Source organism: Megachile rotundata, chromosome 12 (assembly GCF_050947335.1).
Source record: "Megachile rotundata isolate GNS110a chromosome 12, iyMegRotu1, whole genome shotgun sequence".
NCBI lineage: Eukaryota > Metazoa > Arthropoda > Insecta > Hymenoptera > Megachilidae > Megachile > Megachile rotundata.
Genome location: NC_134994.1, coordinates 14,298,330 through 14,319,335, shown reverse-complemented (window position 1 = coordinate 14,319,335; position 21,006 = coordinate 14,298,330). Strand labels below are relative to the sequence as shown.

Below are 21,006 nucleotides of genomic sequence, written 5' to 3'. Positions count from 1 at the left end.
TATGATCTCATATACTTGAGGTCGCTTCATAGCACGGTAACAAACGATATTGTAAAAACCGTTCCTGGAAAATTACATGTTTTACAAAACCCTTTTCACAGTTTTATAGTGGTCACAAAAAATCACGAATTTAATCGAATATGTAGGTCATTCTTTTTCCTTCTATTCTTTCACGCGTTGATTAAAACCAGTAAAAACATCGAGCTTTAAACAATGATGCAGTAAACTTTTAATGATAGATGCTCAGATTTTCAACACATTTTGTTTCGAATCTATCATCCTCGTGTAGATACGAGAATACGTATGAAATTGAAAATATGGCACTGGAATTCGTGCCAAGTTACGATAGAGTGCTCTAGGTAGATAGTTACCACAGAAACCAGGAAATCTTCCCCTGATCGTGCTCTCAACAGCTCGCTAGATACATCTGACTCGGTGGTCTCGTTCTAATTGCTCTTCTCGAGTTATGTTTTCTTGAATTTGCCACGACTTCCGACCACCAGGCACCCTCATTGTTTGGGAAGCAACATCTCTCTGGAATTGCTTCCACAGCTTCGTTTGGGCACAGACGAGATGCACTAAATGTCCTCTTTGGAGAAATTCATGTTTGTTCTTACGGGGTGCGAATACTTCTGGGTGGGCCGTTTGCTTGATTAACTGGTAAACCGAGTCATTTTCAACCACAGGCGCTCGAAGTATGTTATAAACTGCTTGCCTTGAAGGATTAACCTTCTGACTTAAAATTCGCAGTTTGATCGAATCTTCTTGTCTTAACATTGCAGCAATAATTAGTTAGTTCTGACTGAGGAAAAGATAGGTTAAAATGAAGCATAAGAAACTATATGAAACAACGATTGCATAAGGGAAGCACATATCGGCAAAAGAAGGTTGTTTTCCTCACAGCCCGTACCATTCTTTCGGGGTTGAAGAAGCAGCGTCAGACTCGAATATGGGATTACTCCCACGCCCTTTGAGGGTAGGTAACGCGATAACTGTAAAGGGGAGAGAACAAAAGTACAAATTTTTCAGAATCATAGGGCAGCAGCTTTCTCGGGAATGTTTACCGTCTCCTTTTCCCGTATCCTTTCATGGATATCTTCCCAGTCTCCTTTATTTCCGTCCTTTCCACTTGCATCCTGTCGTTCTTGCTTCCGAAACGTTCACAGCTTCGTTCGCGAAAAAACAGATGGAAAAAGGTAATCGAAGTGGAAGCGTCTGAACACCTGTCCGAGCTCAAAGCTATCGAATCATTGAACGAAATACACTTTCGAAATTCCGCCAACGAGATAACTTGTATGATCGTCGTGGAGATAAGTCGGTATAGTATTGCTTAACAAATATTCTGCGAAATGTTTCAACAGCGGTGAAAAGAACTGAGACGGTTAACGAGGGGATGAGTCGTCAAAAGAAGTTCGCGAAAGGAACAAGTGACTTTTAAAACGATCCAAAATGACGGCTCCGTGGAACCGTTTCCGGCGGATACCGAAAAAGGAGCGAAATAACTGAAAAGTGTTAGGAAAGCCTAACAGAGAGGGATAAGCTCGCTGGAAGTTTTAGCAGGATTAGCTTTGTTCCATATCACCCCCTGGAACCCCTACGTTGTCATTGAAGATAAAAGTCGTTCGTATGAACGTATTAAGCACGCTTTGCATGAATTCCCTCGGTATATAACGTGTCTAGCCCCGAGAAGAATCAGCTCTTTTTCCGCTTAGTCTCATCTGCGCGCAGAGCCGCTTTATATATACGATCATCCACTTTACTTTTATATCTTCATTCGGTGGCTATATCATTTCTCAGCCACACCTGTGTGTAATAAACAGCTACCTCAAGTGGTCAATAAAAATTCCACCCAGTCCGTCGGAGGAGGTAGAGATATCATCTTATTACGTCCCTTTTCGTTTTTTCCCCTTTGCACAACGGGGAGGGTCGTTGGAAATCGTAATTATACGACAGGTTATACAACGAGCGATTCAACTTGTGGCACGACTTAAAAATAAATTTAGATCATCAAGGTGTTAAGAGAGGTTCTTGACCGATTATTAAGATTTTGAGGAAAAGAAGTTGAACTTCTAAGCGATTTTTCAAAATTCAAAGATCGCCTGAGTTACGAGTGTACTCGCTTAACGTGTCATATTTACCGAAGGCCGAAAAACGGCAGACAGCCCCTGGAGGGATGCTTTCCAAGGGAGGATGTATGAGAAACGACTTTGGGACTCTGACCGCGATATAAACCAGAATGCCCCATGGGTGAAAGACTAGGATAAAATATTACCGCCGTGTTAAGCGGTGTGTTCCGGTTTAACCTTAATCCCTCTACCGATCTCCTGTTCGGTCAATTTCCCAGCGATCTAATTATTTTAGCAGCGTGTTCCATGGCGCGAAAACACGGCCGCGTGAAAGAACGAATGCGCAAAATAATAACGAGCGATGGTCACGAGTTACGAAGGTGTATCGTGTCAGGTAGTTACAGCAATTTCTTTCTACGTAATTGCCGCGACAGAAGCTGACGTTCCTCCAGGGCGTCTCTCGGAGGAGAAAAAGATAAGGAGAAGGATGAAATAGAGCGGCGGTATGGAAAAAACGAAATGTATGAGAAACGAGTTGGAAGCTATAGTCCCTGGGCTCGGAGGAAAAGTTGCACGGTCGGAACGAAGAAAACAGAAGATAAAAGGAAAGAGCAACGTTTAAATATTCAACGAAGACCGTTTACGCTTTTCTTGCGATTGCTTTAGCTCGGTTGGAAATCAGCAACCTCGGAACGTTTGTTTCAGTTGCTTGGACGAATCGAAAGCTGCATGCTTCGCTCGATTGTTCCTTTCGAGAACTTCGACCAAGTATCTGGTCCATCTTCGTTGGCTGGTTGTTTAACGAGTTTCAAACCCTTTGCTAGAATTCCTGCAGAACGGTAGCAACTATGTGAATGTAATGATATACCTTTGTAAGACTACGTAACTCGATGTACAACGTATTTTTGTATATTCTGCACGGGTAACGAGACAAAAGAGTCTTTCTTGAGCCAAGAAAAAGTAATTAACGAACATTCGACAAACCCTGCGGACATCCTCGACTTTTTACCTTTCGCGTCGAGTCAAGAAAATGGTGGTACAAAACCCATTTTAAGTTTCCACGACAAAATTCTGAATGTTTCCCCTGCAATTGTCCTACGCCGTTTCCATTCTTTTCTCCCCGACTTCTCCTTCCGCAACTTTGCCGCATTATCCGTGAAACTTCCTGTCTATTTGCGGGAAGAAAAGAACGAGCCAGTCGAGGCTAACATCGAGTTCTGTATTCACCTGAGACACAACGAATCCCTGTATAGACACAACCCTTTCATGATTACGAACCCGCATATGGGTTCCGATAAAACATCTTCCGTGAACCAAGAAACTCATCCACATACGTGTCGAGATGAAAATGTACGTCGAGGATTATTGACCTACATGCGCGTTGGTCGCACGAATATTGCTATTTTCGAGAATTTTGCAGCTTTATCGGTGACAATACTCTATCTTACATTTAGGAATGTCACTCGAGACGGACGATAATTAACGTCACGTTACACAGCCAGATAATGAAATACAAAGCCGAATATCAAAGTCAGAAATACGTAAAACTTCACGTGATTCTTTTTTTTCCAGAACTTCTCTCGCGAATCTGTCTCTTTTGCAATGTTTCATAATCCAGTAGCGAGCTGCACGAAGAGTGACTTCTCGGACAGAAATTATATTCTTCATTTTCAAGTTACATCCTCGCGAGGGTTGACCTCGTTTTATCATAGCACTCCAATTGCTTTCTAGACTCTGTATATTGCGGGTGCGTTACAACGTTACTGTCAAAAAATTATTTTTCATGCATTTTCGAACGTGCACTACAATATGGAAAACGTACGTTCCTCTTCTATTTTTGAAGTGGTACGCACTTTCGGGAATATTGCGCGACTTCTACCACGCTCGGCAAATAAATTGGTTTCCACGTTTTCCCCGAAGCTTCGCGATGTTTGCGTGTTTTTCCTTTTTGATTCCTGATCGAACATGTCCCCGATCGTTGTAAGCTTCGTGTCATTTTAAAAGTGGCAGTTTATCATCTAAAGTATCCCACTTTAAATCGCGAACGATTGTTCTCGCGAGGCTGATCGATACGACCCATAATTTTCTCTCCGTACACGTGTAACGTTCGTGTAGAAATTTCCGAACACCGCGACTAGTAATTTGCACGAATTTATTTTACAACATAATTTTATGGACGATCGTATTTTAAACTTTATCGATACCATTGGAAGGTTTCTACGAGTTTATCGATTTACAGAATTTGTCAGAAAAAGATGCAAATGTTCTAATATTTTTTAGTGTCACTCAGAGTAAAAAAAATAATTTCCTGAGTTACGGGAAAGTGGGAAATGGGGGAGAAAGAGAAAATATCAGGAGTGGGAGAAAGGTAGGAAATGGGAAATTGAGAATACCGTTGAGTCTTGTATGGTAATATCTTTCTAATGAAGTACCAAGAATGGGGCGTCGGTGGGTGAGTGGGTAAGGAGTCGGATCCACGATCCAAGGGATCTCGGATCGAATCCGCCTGTGGGCGAAAAAATCTTTTCCGAAACCGTAATCGGCTTCCCTGGGAAGTAGCTGTAAACAAGTTCTCCTAAGTTGTGGGAAATGGGGGGAGAGGGGGAAGAAAGAAAGTAGGGTTGGGGGAGAAAGAGAAAATACCGGGAGAAAGATGGGAAATTGAGAATACCGTTGAGTCTGCATGGTAATATCGTTCTAATGAAGTACCAAGAATGGGGCGTCGGTGGGTGAGTCGGTAAGGTGTCGGATCGAGGATCCGAGGGATCCCGGATCGAATCCGCCTATGGGCGAAAAATCTTTTCCGAAATCGGCTTCCCTCTGACTTTGGGGTGTGGCGGGATTATAGGTTGTGGTCGATGAATCACTACGATGGCAAATTACTGTTAAGGGATGAAGGAAACGGGGTACTCAGTAACGTAGAAATATTCTTGTCTATTTCACAGCGTAAATGATATTCTGAGATACAACGGTATCTGACGTATATTTTTACAGCAACTGATTTCTCTCTAAAATTCCCATCGAGCATCCCGTATTTATGGCACATCGAACAGATAGGGGCTAAAAGCCACGATGGATTTACGATCTAGTTCGGTTGGAAACGAATGACCGGGAAGGTAGTGTTCATTTTGCCAAACGTAACCATTCGGACAGACAGCTACAGGATGTTTTAATCCACCGTGTAAAACATCGAATTTCCTCGTCACTTCGGAAAATCCTCGTGGTTAGAGAGAACCACGGGTCTTCCGCTTTCGGTCGGACAAAAACCGAGGTAACTTATCTACCTGGAGAGCTGGTAGGAAGTTGTAGTTGCTCGTTTCTTCCTCGGAGCGAGGTAATTCGCGTCAATTAGCGAGAAAGCGGCAGGACTATCGGCTTACGAGCAACCAACTAAATTATCGGGTTAACACTCGCACCTACCATTTAAATGCAGTTTACTTATTAACTTCTGTACGAGGATTTAGGCTATTATACGTAGAGTTCTCTATATCCTTAAATTTCTACGCCTTCAAATTGCTACATTCTGGGACTTCTATAGCCATAAATTTCTACCCTTCAAGAGAGCTTTCTAGACTCTTGTCGCTAAGTCCTCGCATGTGTAGCCTATTATGAAGCAGTGCACGTATGAAAATAATTTCGTAGCACGAGCTGCTCTTCTCAGTGGGATTTGTCGTCGCTGGGATAGCACTGATTGGAGGTATTTGAAGCGTTTTGAAAAGAAAGACAAACGTACTCACCTTGCCGAAATTGGAGAGGCCACCGATGCGAGCCACTTGACCGGGTTCATCCGCTGTGCTGCATTCTGCCCTAACGAACCAATAGGTCAGTAACTCAATGGCAACAATTCTCAGCATTACTGTCGTACAATGCCCTTTAATCATAGAGTTTCATGTCCGTAATACTAAGCAACGCGAGCGGAATTTCTTTGTCGGACTAATGACTGCGGTGATTGCGGTACACCGTGTACAAACGTCTTGATTCGAGCCAGGAACCCCTTTTCATCGTCCACTGTACGTGGACCATTCAAAAAATCCCCGGGAATTGTTTGTTGCTCGTTCAGGTCCACATACGGTGAATGTACAATTGTTTAAGGCCCTTCTAAAATGCGGGAAAACGGTTCTTTCGTTCTCTAACATGGTGCACGATTGTTTAAGAGCTCAGCGTTTACATTTTCATTCGGTTAATACAACTAGCTAACGAATTCCTGGGATTTCTTGAACGCTCCGTTTATCTTTGAACGACCTCGTGGGGAATTCGACGATGGAAATGCACGCAGATCATTAGTACGAATGTTAATTCCAGCACCGCAGGATATTCCACTATCTCGACGAATTTGCCGTCAACGATAACGTTGGCGAGGCAGATTCGTAAACATCTCTCACGTTGATAGGATTACGGAGAGGAGACGCGGTAGCCAGTGGACTAGCAACGAGCCTCGAGGAGTCGGACCAATTTCAGGGGTGATAATCGTCCGTATTAGCGCGTGATGGTCTCTAAGCTGGCAAACGGAACGCTAATTCGAAATCAGTACCGATAACTACCAGATAATAATAAATCATTCGAAAGGTCAAACAAACCGTAAATCCACGTATTTTGCTGGTCAACATCGGTATTTAACCCCTTAAGAAAATATTGCTATATCGATCTGCAAGTTATGACAACCCATTGACCGAATAGGAATGCAATTTTGATCCGCTTGAACTGTACGAGGTATAATAATTATTCTACACTACCGATATCGATAGCAACGTGTACCAATTTCGCGGAAGTATGTCGCGCATGTAACATACGAAAAACATGATTCATATCGTAAACCGAACTTCACGAAGTTAACTGGGGCATTGTCCGATCGAGCTACTTCATAGCATAGATATTTATCGGCGTATCGATGTATCTGTCTCAGGGTCGTAAAACGCGCGACCGATACCGGAAATTCCGAAACGCAGATAATATTGTTACGGTTCCATTAATCCGCGCGTAACTCATCGACTTTTGTTTGTTATAAATAAACGACATACGTTTTACCGGAAGTATAAATTTCACAAACTAAAGGGTAACGTTCATCGATCATCGATCGCGATTTCAATTTCAGATCGTATCTCCCTCTGTCGCGAAGGTCTGCGTACAGTCTGTCGTAATTTTGTCACCTGCACTGGGATTTGTACTGATCGCTAATCAGGTTTCGAAACTGAATGTCGCAATTTTAACGCGTAGAGATTCAGCGTGTGATAATACAAGAGGGTACGGGTCACGGTATGTTAATTGACACGAGGTCAGTGCGACAAAAGAACTGAGGATAAAGTCCAAGATTTTGTATCGCCTCCCTATTTTTCTTTCAGCTGTAATGCCGTAAACGATGTCGTATAAAAGGGAATTGTCCTAGAACAAGATTTTGGTCATCCACTAGCTCGCAACCCCTCTTACGTAATCCTAAATTTCTCCCCCGCGATTTCCAGTCTCGCGAAAAAATATCGATGCGTCCTCGATACACCAGTCTACGAATTTACTCGGTATCGAGGTTCGGCACAGATACGATTTCCTGTTCGTCAGAAATTTCGAAGACCCGCAACTGGGTCGTACGTTTATTCGCAAGTTGCACGGGAGCGAAGAAATTGAATCATTTCTGTGTATGAATAAAAATTAAATTTATCTGGCGGTGGATGTAGTTTCAAAAATGAATTTTCTTCAATTTTTCCAAGGAATGACAGGTGAAATGTTCGTTGCGGAAATTTCACGGCCATATCTCGCTTTTCCCTTCAGCTGCATCATTTATAGTACACTTTTATTATGCAACGATAAAGCTGAGCCGGTGTTATACACTGCGCGATATACTGGCTATCCGTCGTATCTTTATTTCTTCGCTTCCGGTAATGTGTTCTCCTTGTGCATAAAACGTCTTACGATATTTCTTTTGCCAAATCATCGCGAACGAACATGACGATAGCGCATTATGATAAACTGCCAGGCCATTGTTCATGGACGTCTGAATACTCTTCGAATGAATTTCTTAATCTAGGTGAGAGATGAATTGTAAGAAAGATAACATTTTAAAGGAGAGAATTGATTATCCAAATTGTCGAATGATATTCTTATTCGAGTATTTTTTAACGATAAGTAATATAGAGGTAATATGGATAGATTGTAGAAGTGGAAATACAATGGTATTTTCGGATTAGGTTTTCAGAATACGGTAGGAAGCTAGCATAATTAGCCATTATCTCGATTGGTAAACTCACCAAGGTGTATTGCATGTGTGCGTAAGGGTGAGGTATCTGGCACCCAACTCGTACAACATCCTCAGAACTGCCAGACTAGCTCCAACCGCGTGGCCCCCTTCGACCCCTATCAGGCTCGCCAATCTACCCTCCTTGTGCGCTCTCTCTATACCTGAAATCACACGTTAAATCTCCCTTGAACGTTCTCGATTGTCATTATTGTTATTATCCTAATCATACGTACGATATCGAGCGATCTTCCCGACTACCCTTCTTATCTGAAATTTCCTCAGGTGTCGATCGTTAAACAGACTAGATCTAACGAGCAGCGGTACAACGCGTGGCTACATAAAAGAAACGGTGTATCTCTATCGTTCTTGTGGAAAATTAATTAAAGTTATCTGTCACCATCGATCTTTCGTTTAATAGAATCATTTAAAGCAGCCATTGCCAGCGTTTCGAGGAGGGTGAGAAGCGTTATCACGCGGATCATTAATTACGGACCGTAAACGAGGCTCGATTAATCCGGCCACGAAATAATGGAACGCTAGGCTTTCGAAGAACGTTCGGGAAATCCTCCTTGTGGCCGATATTTTGCCAGTATTTAGCCAGCGTGCCGCGAATTCGATTGGCGAGCGTCCGGTTTAATCGTTTTAATCGAACCCAGGTCCGTGTAAAGGTGGTGGCCTTTATCGAGCTCCGTGAAATCGGATTCGCGGGCTCGGTGTCGTTCGGATTCGATTAAAACACCGCGTACAAATTGCGTTAGGTGGCCGTTTCCGGGATACCGATATACGATCGGCGATGCGTGTCGCGCGTATCGAGAGGGTTCAGGCTGGATGTTCGTCGCCGAAACGCCATTTGTCGCGGCAACTTGAACTTTTCCGCTTTCGACCGCACGCGATCGAAGCGCATCGTGCCGGGCTCGCGTTAATGGACGGACGATCCTGCGGCTGCGAGAATTTACTCGCCGGAGCGGCCTTCGAGCGTGTACCGGAGAATTGACCGAGGCCCCTTTACTTCCGCGCGATCTATTAAAACTTTGCCGCGTCTCGTTTCGACGTAATTCGATTTCGATACACGCCAGCCACTTTGCACGGCTCGTGAAATTGTCGTGACACCACCGACTTCGAACACCTGCTACCTCCTGCGACTTCAACCGACATCGGATCGCGATCGATGAAGGATTTATTTATACGCGGCTTCGCGAAGATCAATCGAGTTCTCCCCTGTCGAAGGTATTATCGAAACGAAAAATCGACTTTATCTTCTTCGAAGTTTTCCTTCGAATTCGGAAGTTCAATTTTCTTTGACACTTCTGTTCCGATAGTTTATCGAATCGCAGTTTATATAAAGCTTTGAAAGGACCGTAATTTAAAGCATCTAACCCGAAATCAATTTCGCGGGATTAGACGCAGACGAACTGCAGATGCTCTCGTTTACAATGTTCTCGCACGATTGAATCCGCCGGTGGAAGACCTTCACAGGCTTGTAACGTCAAGCGAACGCGACGGGAAATGGAGGATCTATAAAAGCGATCGGTTCAACGAGATATAAAATGAACCGATACATCGCGTCTGGAATAAAGGGCGCAGCGCGAACAAGATAGATCAGAAATTTCGAGAGAAATGGAAAAACGTTTCGAAACGGTAACGTGCGCGCCGTGGATCGACCGATACCCTCGAAATTCCGAATGTAATCGCCGGCACACGTATCTCGAATACAGCCACACGGATGTTAAGAGGTGTGCACTTGTGGGTGAGCACGAAGGTGGATATAAATCAAGGATCGCAGTAAATCGCGCTCAATCGACAGCGCACGGCTTGCTGGCCGCGTTTCTTTTTCGGTTGTTCTTCCATTTCGGGTTTAATGCAGCGTAATCGGCGACCGGCACGAGAAATTAAAGCCACGGAGAGAAATGGCGCTGGATTTACCAGGGTGCTCGTGCTCCACCGAACAAGAGTATTGTTGCAGCACTGCCTTTTTGCCCTCTGAAAAAATTCTAAAGTTCCTCGAAAATCACTGGGCGAAAGGATTCGATGGTACTCTAAATTTTTACCCGGGACTACTCCCTTTATTTTCTATAATCCCGAATGTTCAAATTAGGGATGTCTGTTTCCGTGTAAATTCGGGTTTTCGGGGGCTGAAAATAGCTTCTTAGGTGGACTTCTTTCGAGTATTCACGGTGACGATGATAATAACGAGTGGTTGGTCCGATTTTTCTAGGAAAGACGGATCAGAGATGTTCGACGGCTGGCGTTCATCCAAGGAAGCTCGTGACGGGCGACGCTGAATGGCCGACCGGAAGCAAACACAAGACGGTAAGTTCGGGACGTTCGTCGACCTCGTTCGTTTCATATCGTACGCGCGTAAATCTCGAGGAACGCGAGGTGGAAAAAGGACGGACGGGTTGTTTTCCGGGCACGTTTTAAGGGAGAAAGAAAGAACGAACTGCTGCAAGTAGGGTGCCATTTATTATCCCCGACGACAACTCGGCAACTACTTGATCGCCCGACGGGACCAGGAATTAATTAAACTCGAACAAGTCGAGCACGAAGAAGATTTCGATACGTTGGATTTTCTTAAAGCAGAAAACTCGAGAAAATTCTTTTCCGCCGGCGCGCTATGCCAACCAGCCTCACCCTGACATTGGCGCTCGGCCAGAAATTCTGCCGGTGTATAACGTCGGACGGCCCATTCTGGGAACAAATAGCGAATGGTAATTCTCGACGTTCGTCGACCTCCAAGCTCGATTTCATATTCTTCGCGTGTGAAACTCGTGCCGTCGGGGCGTCTTCGACATCCTCCTTCGAGCTTTCGTTTTCGGGAACTCGCTGACTATGTATCGTCTGTCGCGAATTCGATGAACCGAACGCGAACGTTTATGCAACCTCTATCGATCAAAACGAGATTTCAAATATTTTTCCACCAGTTAATTCCTCGATGTTGAATTATCTTAACCAAATTAAATTTCCTCCCTGCAATTTCCGCGTACACAGAACTTCAGTTTTTTAAAAATTGATTGAATACGAAATGAAGTCGAACTTCGTCGAACGAAAACAACGAATAAATCTACAATAAAAACTGCATTTTAAAGTTAACGGAATTTTATAGGATCTGCATTTCATCGATCATAAAATCGTTTCTCGTTTGTATCGTGCCCGTCGCGGTTCATTGTCCTCGAAGAACCGAATAACGATCACGAAACCTATAAGACTTTCGACCATGATAATTTGCTTCCTTTGATGGCTCACGAACGCGAACGTAATACGAATCCGATGAGAAAATGTCAGATAACTAGGAAGAGGTTGGTTGTAAATTCCAACCGAAATGGAAAAATGTCAAGCCATACCGACCGTTCTACCACGCGTTCGATAAGCCGAACCTCGGCTACTGCATGTCGGCATGCACATGCATAAGTAAATAGACATGCAATACATAGCCGGTGTATACTTCGCTCAAACGTAACAAAACGATTGTTCCAAATTTACAAGCTTTTTTCTGTCGCCGAAAAAAGCTACCATGTGCCTGTTAACTGATTCCCGAAACTGTCGATGTAAAAGTAATGTTCAATCGGTTTGGACAACGATCGATGAACCATTCAAAGAGTAAAATATTTGTTTAATTTGAAATATTGTTTATCTTCACTGGATTACAAAGCTTTTTTAAATAGAAGACATGAATGTTTTAATAATTGGTCACGTGTGATAGGAAGTATAAATGAAGGAGTATAGTTTGTAAAATAGTTTGAAACTCTAAAGACTAATATAATTTCTGTTGGAATGAAGGGGTCTTTAAGGCTGGACGTAGAATCGTGTTTGCGTAGTACAAAGGGTACTTAATTACCGGTTAGCCGTTAACAATTTCTGGTTTAACTTCGAAAGCAGTTTGGCGAATCTATTAAAGAGTGACACGGTTAACTGGAACAACAGAATGTTTCGCCATTGGATTCGCGCGACGGTCAGTTTGCTTAACCTGATAATTTAATGCGAGCTTTCAACCAGTTATCTAATTGTCCGAGCACGGTGTAATGACTGTTTGGTTAGTTGGTACACGAAATTTGTTTACCAACAACCGTGTCGCCGAATCGATACCGTTGTTCGTTCGATCGTACGCAATCTAGCGTTAATCGTTCGCTAACCGATCCGTATCTTTTCACGAGAGAGAGTCGAAAAAAATGGGTCAACCGTTGATGAAAATTCTTTGACGAACGAGACTCGTTCGCTCGAGGCTGAAATCGAATCGCTTTGGCGCGGTGCCGAGAGAGTTTCTAACGCGATTGAAAATTGATCGCAACGAGTCGCGCGTAATGTTTAACCTTATGCGTCGCTCATTTTACCTTTGACCCCGTCAGTTTCGTCGACAAACGTCAGCCGATTCGGTTTCTGTCGCTTCGCAGCTACCGGTTGTTGTGTAAACCGTCGCTCTCTATCGATACAACAACAACGGGGTAGCGAAGCGGAATTCGGAGGGTGACAAAGGGTTCGAATAGAATTGCAAGGGAAATGGCCCACCTTCCGCCGTAGTTACGAGGACCATGCTTTCGGGATGCTTGTTGACCAGTCGACGAATCAGGTCGATTTGCTCCAAAGCCAGCTGCACCGAGTCCAGATGCTGAGACGAGCAAGGCACGTAAGCTGACCAAAACTGCAACACACAAAATTGCCTTTCACTCACTCTTATAAATACCATCTAATCATGCTCTAATTAAAGTACCAGAACAAATCATGAAACTATGACTTGTAACGATACGAACGTTAACGTTATCTCGTAGAAAGTCATACTCCCCATATCGTTGCAAATAAAAAGCAACGTGTAAAGTAGAAATCGCATTAAGGGAGAATTAGTTAAGCTCGCCGCGAAGCACGCATACTTCGCGTGACCAGGTTCGAAGTAACGAATCGAATCGCGATCATGTAAATTTCGATCGTTAATCGATCTAGGAATTATTCAAGGGTGAACAGGAAATAGTGTTTGGAACGCGTATCGCGATGCACTACGTTGTAATAGAGTGGCGTAAACGTTTATTTCCCGGTTTCAATTCGCGATCGGATAATACTTTGGAAATAATTAAACGCTGCATTACGAGTCCGAGCGGGAAACTCGCGCCGCTTTGAATTTTAAATGCGGAGGATATCGGTGGCCGTAAATAATGTGGTAGTTTATCCCCACCTACGGCCACGCTGAGCAACGGATAAGAATATATTCGGTTACTTGGAGTAAATTAAACCGATGTATCAGATCCCGGGATTAAACAGGAACCGCGCTATATTTCATTCGGTTTGATAAAGGACCGCGGGAGGGGTTGAACGTGAGCTAGCATAAGAATCCTTCTAAAACGTCCTTTTATCGTTGTTGAGCGTGAAACGGGAAGCACGTCGTTCGATATGATTATCATCGTGACTTCGTGAGACCCGGAAATAAGACCCTTCGATTCTTTATGATAGCGAGACCGTGGACGATAGTGTACGAGAATATGCATATCGGATAGCTTCGAAAGTTCCTAGCTCGAGATAGGTTATTGATTCGATGATACCCTGCGAATGAAACGCTATCCCGACGTCGTGCTAGATTATTTATTTATACACGGGTTAAATTCTTTGAGTCTGAGCATAGAAGCTGCGGAATTTGAACCATGTTCAATATAGAATTCGATTCGCTGTTCGTGCTATTAACGGGAAGGAAATATTTGCGAAATTTTGCCTACAAATCGTCGGACTCTGCGGGAGGCAATTGCAACGTCGGTAAAGCGTTTGGAATATTTTCCTTATGGATACGGTTCACCTAAATCCTCCATTAATTTTAATAAACCGACCCGTGGAAGCTTTAGAATTCTCATTTTAATACGTATTTCAGTATCAATGCGTCTACAGATTTCCCGATAGAGCATCGCGCTAAGCGGGATAGGATATTCGTCCTTCGGAATACTTAAACTCGAATGTCTCTAATAATTCTAGGATACCTCGCAAAACTCGTTTTCCCGGCCGATATTAACATTTTAAATGCCTCCATGGAGATGAAAGTATACACTGCACGCTACGATGATTATCATTCCGAATATCGTTTTGCAATTTAAACTTTCCTCTTGATACCTTATCAAATTAATACAGCGGTAATATTAGGCAAAAGTTGCGTTCAGTTATTTGATCGTATCGTGTTTGCAGTTCCGCTATACGATTATATTCGGTGCGTTGACGTATAACGTGTAGATATCTAACGCGTAACCGTACGGTACCGATAGCACTCAACGTATTAACAAACTCCATTCTCATTCGAAACACGCCAGGACGCGAACAAACATTCGCGAATAAAATGCATTCCAGGTGCACGACAATGTCATCGGAGTGTTATAAATCAGCGTGATTCCGCATTTTATTTTATTTTCTTCTTTCGTGCCATTAAACCCGACAGTTTCACCCTGTGATTCGCACTTCTCTTCGTTACGCTTCTACGACTGCATCAGATTTCCCGACAGGATCTTTACGACCGCGATTTGCTTCTCTCGTTGCGGTGATTAACAGCAGTTGAATAGCTTGCTTTTTGCCCGTGGCTAATTGCAACACGGCAATAATTTAATCGTCTGACGGTGAAACTTTCAACGCAAACGACCTCATCCAGCAACTTTTGATTCCCCGTTAACGCGATCGTTTCCCTGTTTCGTCACGGTTATTACGACAAGCAATTACAACCCCGAGAAGAATTTATTCTTAATTTAACTCTCGGCTTCGCTAAAGACGGCCGGAGAAGACAAAGGGAGATGTACGAACATCGTTTTAAAACGCGTGTTTTCAATTATTTACATCGCTTTTGATCGTTCCTCGCGACGATTTAACGTACGAATTTACATACAAACCGTTCGCCGGAAGGTTCATTCAAATGTCGCTGGTCTTGTTTAAAATTCAACACAGTCGGAATTTTAGGTCAGACGTTTAATAAAAACCCTCTCTTCCATGGTAAAAGCTTTCCTTTTCCTTTCGGCCTCTTTCTTTTTCTGTCTTTCCGTCCTTTTACCGTGGGTGTTTCGCGCAAAATCGAGCAACAGTCAGGGTCGAGTTTCAGGTCAGACGTTCGCACAAGTATTCACCACCGTCTACCAAGTGTAATCGCGTTGAGTCGTCCCACTTTGCACTCGTTAGAATTTTAACCTTGTATAACGAAACTGTTACGTTTACTTTCCGGACAGAAATAAGCTTTTTCCTTTACAAACTTCTACTAATCTTCCCAGAAACATTTAAACGAAATATGTTACACTATTTATCAATTATGTTAACCTCCAACATCACCCGACAAAAGTTTCACGAAACGCAGAAAAATGTTAACACGATTCTTTCTGCGTTGCCAAGAATCGTCTTTCAAAACGTCGTGTCAATTTTCACCACTTTTCGCTATTAAATTATGAAGCGACAAGTCGTTCAGACACCGCGCTATCCATAATCTTCTGTTCTCGCCCGACACGTGCATTCTCCTCGCCGTACGCTTTTATCGCGGAAGATACACAATTCCCCAAAGATCGAACGTTCCGAATGGTACACACTCGAGTTATTTCGAACCGCTTGGAATTCACTTTTGGAATGCAGTCGCTGGGAAGCACGACCGATTGCTTGGGGAGGGGTAGATGTATGTAGCCTCCCCCTCGGCTACTACGATCGAAAATGCATGCACGTTGCTCTACATTTTCGATGCATTAGTGTACGCACCCATTCTGCTCGACTGCGCTTAATCCCACGTGCATCTCCGCCAAAAATCATCACGAAAATGTATTCCAAAAGTTATCGTATTACAGTGCACCTAGAAACTCTCATTTAATTTTAACCCGTAGTGTAAACTTCGCGAACTTCTACTCGTTTACTTCCAAATAGACTGAAGCTAATGTACATGTAGGTATAAAAATGCATATGTACATGTTAATGTACATGTATGTGTAAAAATGTATATGTATATGTTAATGTACATGTATGTATAAAAATGTATATGTACATGTTAATGTACATGTATGTATAAAAACGTATATGTACATGTTAACGTACATGTAGGTACAAAAATGTATATGCATATGTTAATGTACATGTATGTATAAAAACGTATATGTACATGTTAACGTACATGTAGGTACAAAAATGTATATGCATATGTTAATGTACATGTATGTATAAAAACGTATATGTATATGTTAATGTACATGCATGTATAAAAATGCATATGCATATGTTAACGTACATGTATGTATAAAAATGTATATGCATATGTGAATGTACATGTATGTATAAAAACGTATATGTATATGTTAATGTACATGCATGTATAAAAATGCATATGCATATGTTAACGTACATGTATGTATAAAAATGTATATGTACATGTTAACGTACATGTAGGTACAAAAATGTATATGCATATGTTAATGTACATGTATGTATAAAAACGTATATGTATATGTTAATGTACATGCATGTATAAAAATGCATATGCATATGTTAACGTACATGTATGTATAAAAATGTATATGCATATGTGAATGTACATGTATGTATAAAAACGTATATGTATATGTTAATGTACATGTATGTATAAAAACGTATATGTATATGTTAATGTACATGCATGTATAAAAATGCATATGCATATGTTAACGTACATGTATGTATAAAAATGTATATGTACATGTTAACGTACATGTATGTATAAAAATGTATATGCATATGTTAATGTACATGTACGTACAAAAATGTGTACATATATGTTAATGTACATGCATGTATAAAAATGTACATGTACATGTTACTGTATATGTATAAAAAAGTATATGCATATGTTAATGTACACACATAAAGAATGTGTCTCAAAAAAAATGTCTAAAAACAAGCTTTACAAGCAGTGTAAATGAACGTAACAATTTTATTAATAATAATTGAATGTCTCAAGAAAAATGTATGGATCAGTGGATGTTCAGACGAGTTTCTTTCTGTAACGGAGTAAATAAAGTATAAATAGTAGGGTAGGAAAGTGTAGACGTGAAAGGGTGGATTGGATCTTTTAAATCTACCGAGATGGTTGGCACGAGATCAATGCTGGGTAACCTTTTCGCGACGGATGTCTTCTCTCCGTTTGAATTAACCAGGACAGTGATGGATCGAGTCCCGGACCAGTTTACCCGGATACTGTATACACTTGCTGTTTGTATATTATGCATACATGCATACACGTGGCGTTCGTCTCGGTGGACACAACGGCGAGGCTAGTCACCCCTTTCGTCTCTGCGAGCAAACTGAATACCACGAGGAACACGCTGACGTTGAGAAATGACCCATAAAATTAGACGAATGTCCCGCGTTTGTTCGCGTTTTAAACAAACGCTTGACGTTCGATAATAAGTCCGATCGTTCTGCTCGATCGAGCTGACGTTCGCGATGTACACTTGTCTCTATTTTATTTGCAAATGCGTTGTTTATTTGTACATATCGAGTTGTTTGATTAATGCAGAGAATTACTACATCAACAATGTTGCAACAATAAAATTACAATATTTATGAGTCGAAGTTTATACTCGCCAGAGTTTGCCAAACATTTCGCCGGTATTTAAATGAACTTTTATAAACTGATAAATTTTGATATCCCAAAGTTCGTGGTAGGTTTCGGGAGTTTCGATCAATTATTTAAAATCACGGTCCATATATTAAATTTCATCAAATGCCGATAGAAACTTTTCAATTTATAATGAAAATTATTGCTCGAATACTTAGTTTGCCTTCGTCAAGAGTGTTTACAGCAAAGTGGCTAAAGTTCCTCCCAAGTTCGATTACTCCAACTAATTCAAATTTATGCAAATTTCAGAGGTCTATTATCGAGTGAAAGTTTGTTTAAATATCGGTGGAGTACTTAGAGAACGAACAGGTGTAAACAAAAAGAAAATTCATCGATAAATGCGGGTAAAGAATCCTTTATTCATGGAGCCGTGTAATTGCTCCAAGACCGTGCGTGTTTCTTGTTTCCCGAAACGCTGCCCGTGGATTTCCCTGGTAATTCATGGTGACGGTGGTTGCAGGCATTTCACGTAATTAGTATTCCCTCTTAATTATGGTATTAATTAAATTGGACCGCTCGTGGCCGTGGTGCTAGCGCGTATGCGGCCCCGTAAGAACCTTATTTGAATTTTACCCTTGGCACGGTGACACCTTGGCATTATCACGGGGGAGAGAGTAGTAACGAAGTTGCTAGCCTCCTCGAGCGGAACAAGCTCGCTTCAACGTTCGCCTCGCTAGGCTGACTTTTCGAACTCGTCTACTATAACCCCCTTTATCATGTGCCGTCTGTTAGGCCATAATCGCATCTAGAGCTTCTAATAAATGGGATCAACGACGGAGGGAATGTTTTACTAACAAGCGAGATGCAGCTACCTTCCGAGGTCTCCGAGGGTGAATTTCTTCGGGACACGATCCCCGTGGATTTCGTCAGTATATTCACTTGTACTCGTCGCCTAGAGAAAGCACACAGATGTTACTCCATCCGATGGAATTCCATTTCTGACGTCTTAAAGTTAAACCCCCTTTAGATAAAACGGAACTACCACCGGCTTCTGTGGATCGTGTGGGGAATAGAGATGACAAGCGGCCGCGCCACCTCTCTGTTTCCCTTTCGAAGCGATCATATTTGATGCTCATCCGAAGGGACGTTCAATTTCGATCGATAGAAATTTGCTGGATGGGGATTTCAACTTCATTTCAACTTACTTTCTTTCCCGATTCAATTTCTGGTAATCGGAATTTTTTATCACCGTGTTTCTATATTCTCCGCAGATTTCTCTAGTTAACCCCTAGCATTTTGACGAGTCAGACGCACTCGTACTTAGGCCGTGATCAATTCTACTCGAATTTTTAGTACGCTTCAATTTGAAGTCCAAATATAATTTGCATAGTCAACGTTTGCATAATAACATATTGACATTCCACATTTTTTTGTCCGTATTAATATTGTAGCTCTAATTAGTTCTGACTGACGCACCTGACAAATAAACCATAGCAAGGGGTTAAATTTTCATCAGTCTATTATTGTTACTACGTCATATACAGCAAGAATTCGAACTCATCTAAATAAGTAGATCAAAGTTAAAAGTATAGAGAACAAATGAATGTTGTTCGTTTCGAAGATTTGTAGCTTTAATGACCCCATATTTCCTCTTAATCGGACAAGCTTGCACACAGTACTTCACGATCACTGCACCGCCGCGCGATAACCACGAATTTCGCCCCGAAAGCAATTTCACAGGTAGCAAGTTTCATTGTAACGTATGCGTGACGCAACAAGACGAGACACGTTTGCCCAAGAAAGCCACGGACCAGCTTTTAATACCGACACCAAGGAGAATTATAATGTACGTTTATACGCGATATTGCTTAGCAGCACGCTTCTTTCGACCTTGTTTCTTTGAATATGATTATACAGAAACGGTGTCAGCTTAAAACGTTGTCGTAGGAAACGTATATTCATGAAAATTAAGCTTTTAGTATGCGCGAAATTCTTTTAGGTGTTGGCTCTTTCAGTGCAAGATGCGGTCTGCAAACCGCGTTGAAAAGAGTTCTCGTAAAATTTCTCCGGTGGAAAAAACTGGACTAAAATTATACTAGTTTGGACGTTCGAATGAGAAAATCAATATCTGGCTGATGTAACTAGCCTATGTATGCTCAAGAATCACCGAGGTAAGATAAATCGCGATCGCGATGGATGTTAATCCTGATAATGAGTTTGCTCGAGTTTTAGCGTGAAATTGTTGGATTAAAGTTCGACTTACTTTGGATAGTTGCTGTCGGGGGTAAGGAATCGTTTGTCGCTAGATTTACTCGATTAGTTGGTTGCTCATTTTCCAAAGTTGTTACGATCAAGAGATTTCTGGGTCAATTGTAACGCTATCTATATTCAGCGGCTCTATTTGATTAATCGCATTGAGAGGACGATCAGGAAATTACTCGTACTCGAAATTCAATTATATTGGAACACTCGAGTATTCTTGGAGTAGCGTTGACTTATTTCATTTTCAAATTTCAAAATTGATAAGTATTTTTATATTTTCAAATTTCTAAATCCCAAGATTTCTGAATTCCTAGATCCCCAAATTCATGGCCCAAATCTTCAGACCTCCGATCTCGTATTTCCATATCATAGACGAAGAGTTCGAAAGCCAGATTTTCTCTTGACTCGCGCAAAATATTCAGAGTTCATAGTTTCGTATCAGGCGGAATAAAATGAAATCGTTTAACTTCGACGGTCACCAGTCTCTTCCTATCTCCATTTTCCCGACACATTCACGAAGGAGGAAAAGTCCCAATCGTGATTTTTCGAGTAGCTCCCGAGCCAAAGCTACGGAAGAAAGGATTTATTCGATTGCCGAACGGGAAATGTAGTAGCTAGTCTTTTGGTTCACGAGGGCACGTTCGTCCCGGTGGTACGTGAACTTTTTGGTGCAAGCTTTTCATCGGCTCTGCCCGCGAAGCGTTCTTTCTTGCCACGCTGAATGGCGGTCGATCGGAAACATCGAGAGTTCCGCGCAAGTTTTTCCCCATCGCGGAAGTTGCGCGGAAACGGAAGTCTGAGATTAATCGGGAGGATATCGAGGTGAACGACCAGCGCACGGAAGAGTCTACGGGAAATTTTCGAGGGAAAAATCGTGAGAAATTAACACTCGTTGCCGTGTCTTCTTCACTCGGCAATCGGTTTTCTCCTTCATTTTCTCC

The 21,006-nt window shown here is 42.1% G+C and overlaps 1 protein-coding gene across 11 annotated transcripts in view; it reads right to left on the bottom strand.

Moving 5' to 3' along the window:
- Window positions 1-21,006, bottom strand: part of LOC100877469 (dipeptidase 1) — a 62,084-nt gene that overhangs the window by 18,799 nt on the left and 22,279 nt on the right. For all 11 annotated transcript variants that reach the window (XM_076538045.1, XM_076538044.1, XM_076538047.1 and 8 more), the window contains 3 exons: window positions 12,796-12,928; window positions 8,303-8,453; window positions 5,804-5,873 (listed from right to left, as the gene is read on the bottom strand). In XM_076538045.1, coding sequence (XP_076394160.1) covers window positions 5,804-5,873; window positions 8,303-8,453; window positions 12,796-12,928 — 354 coding nt within the window. The remainder of the gene's footprint in view (window positions 1-5,803; window positions 5,874-8,302; window positions 8,454-12,795; window positions 12,929-21,006) is intronic.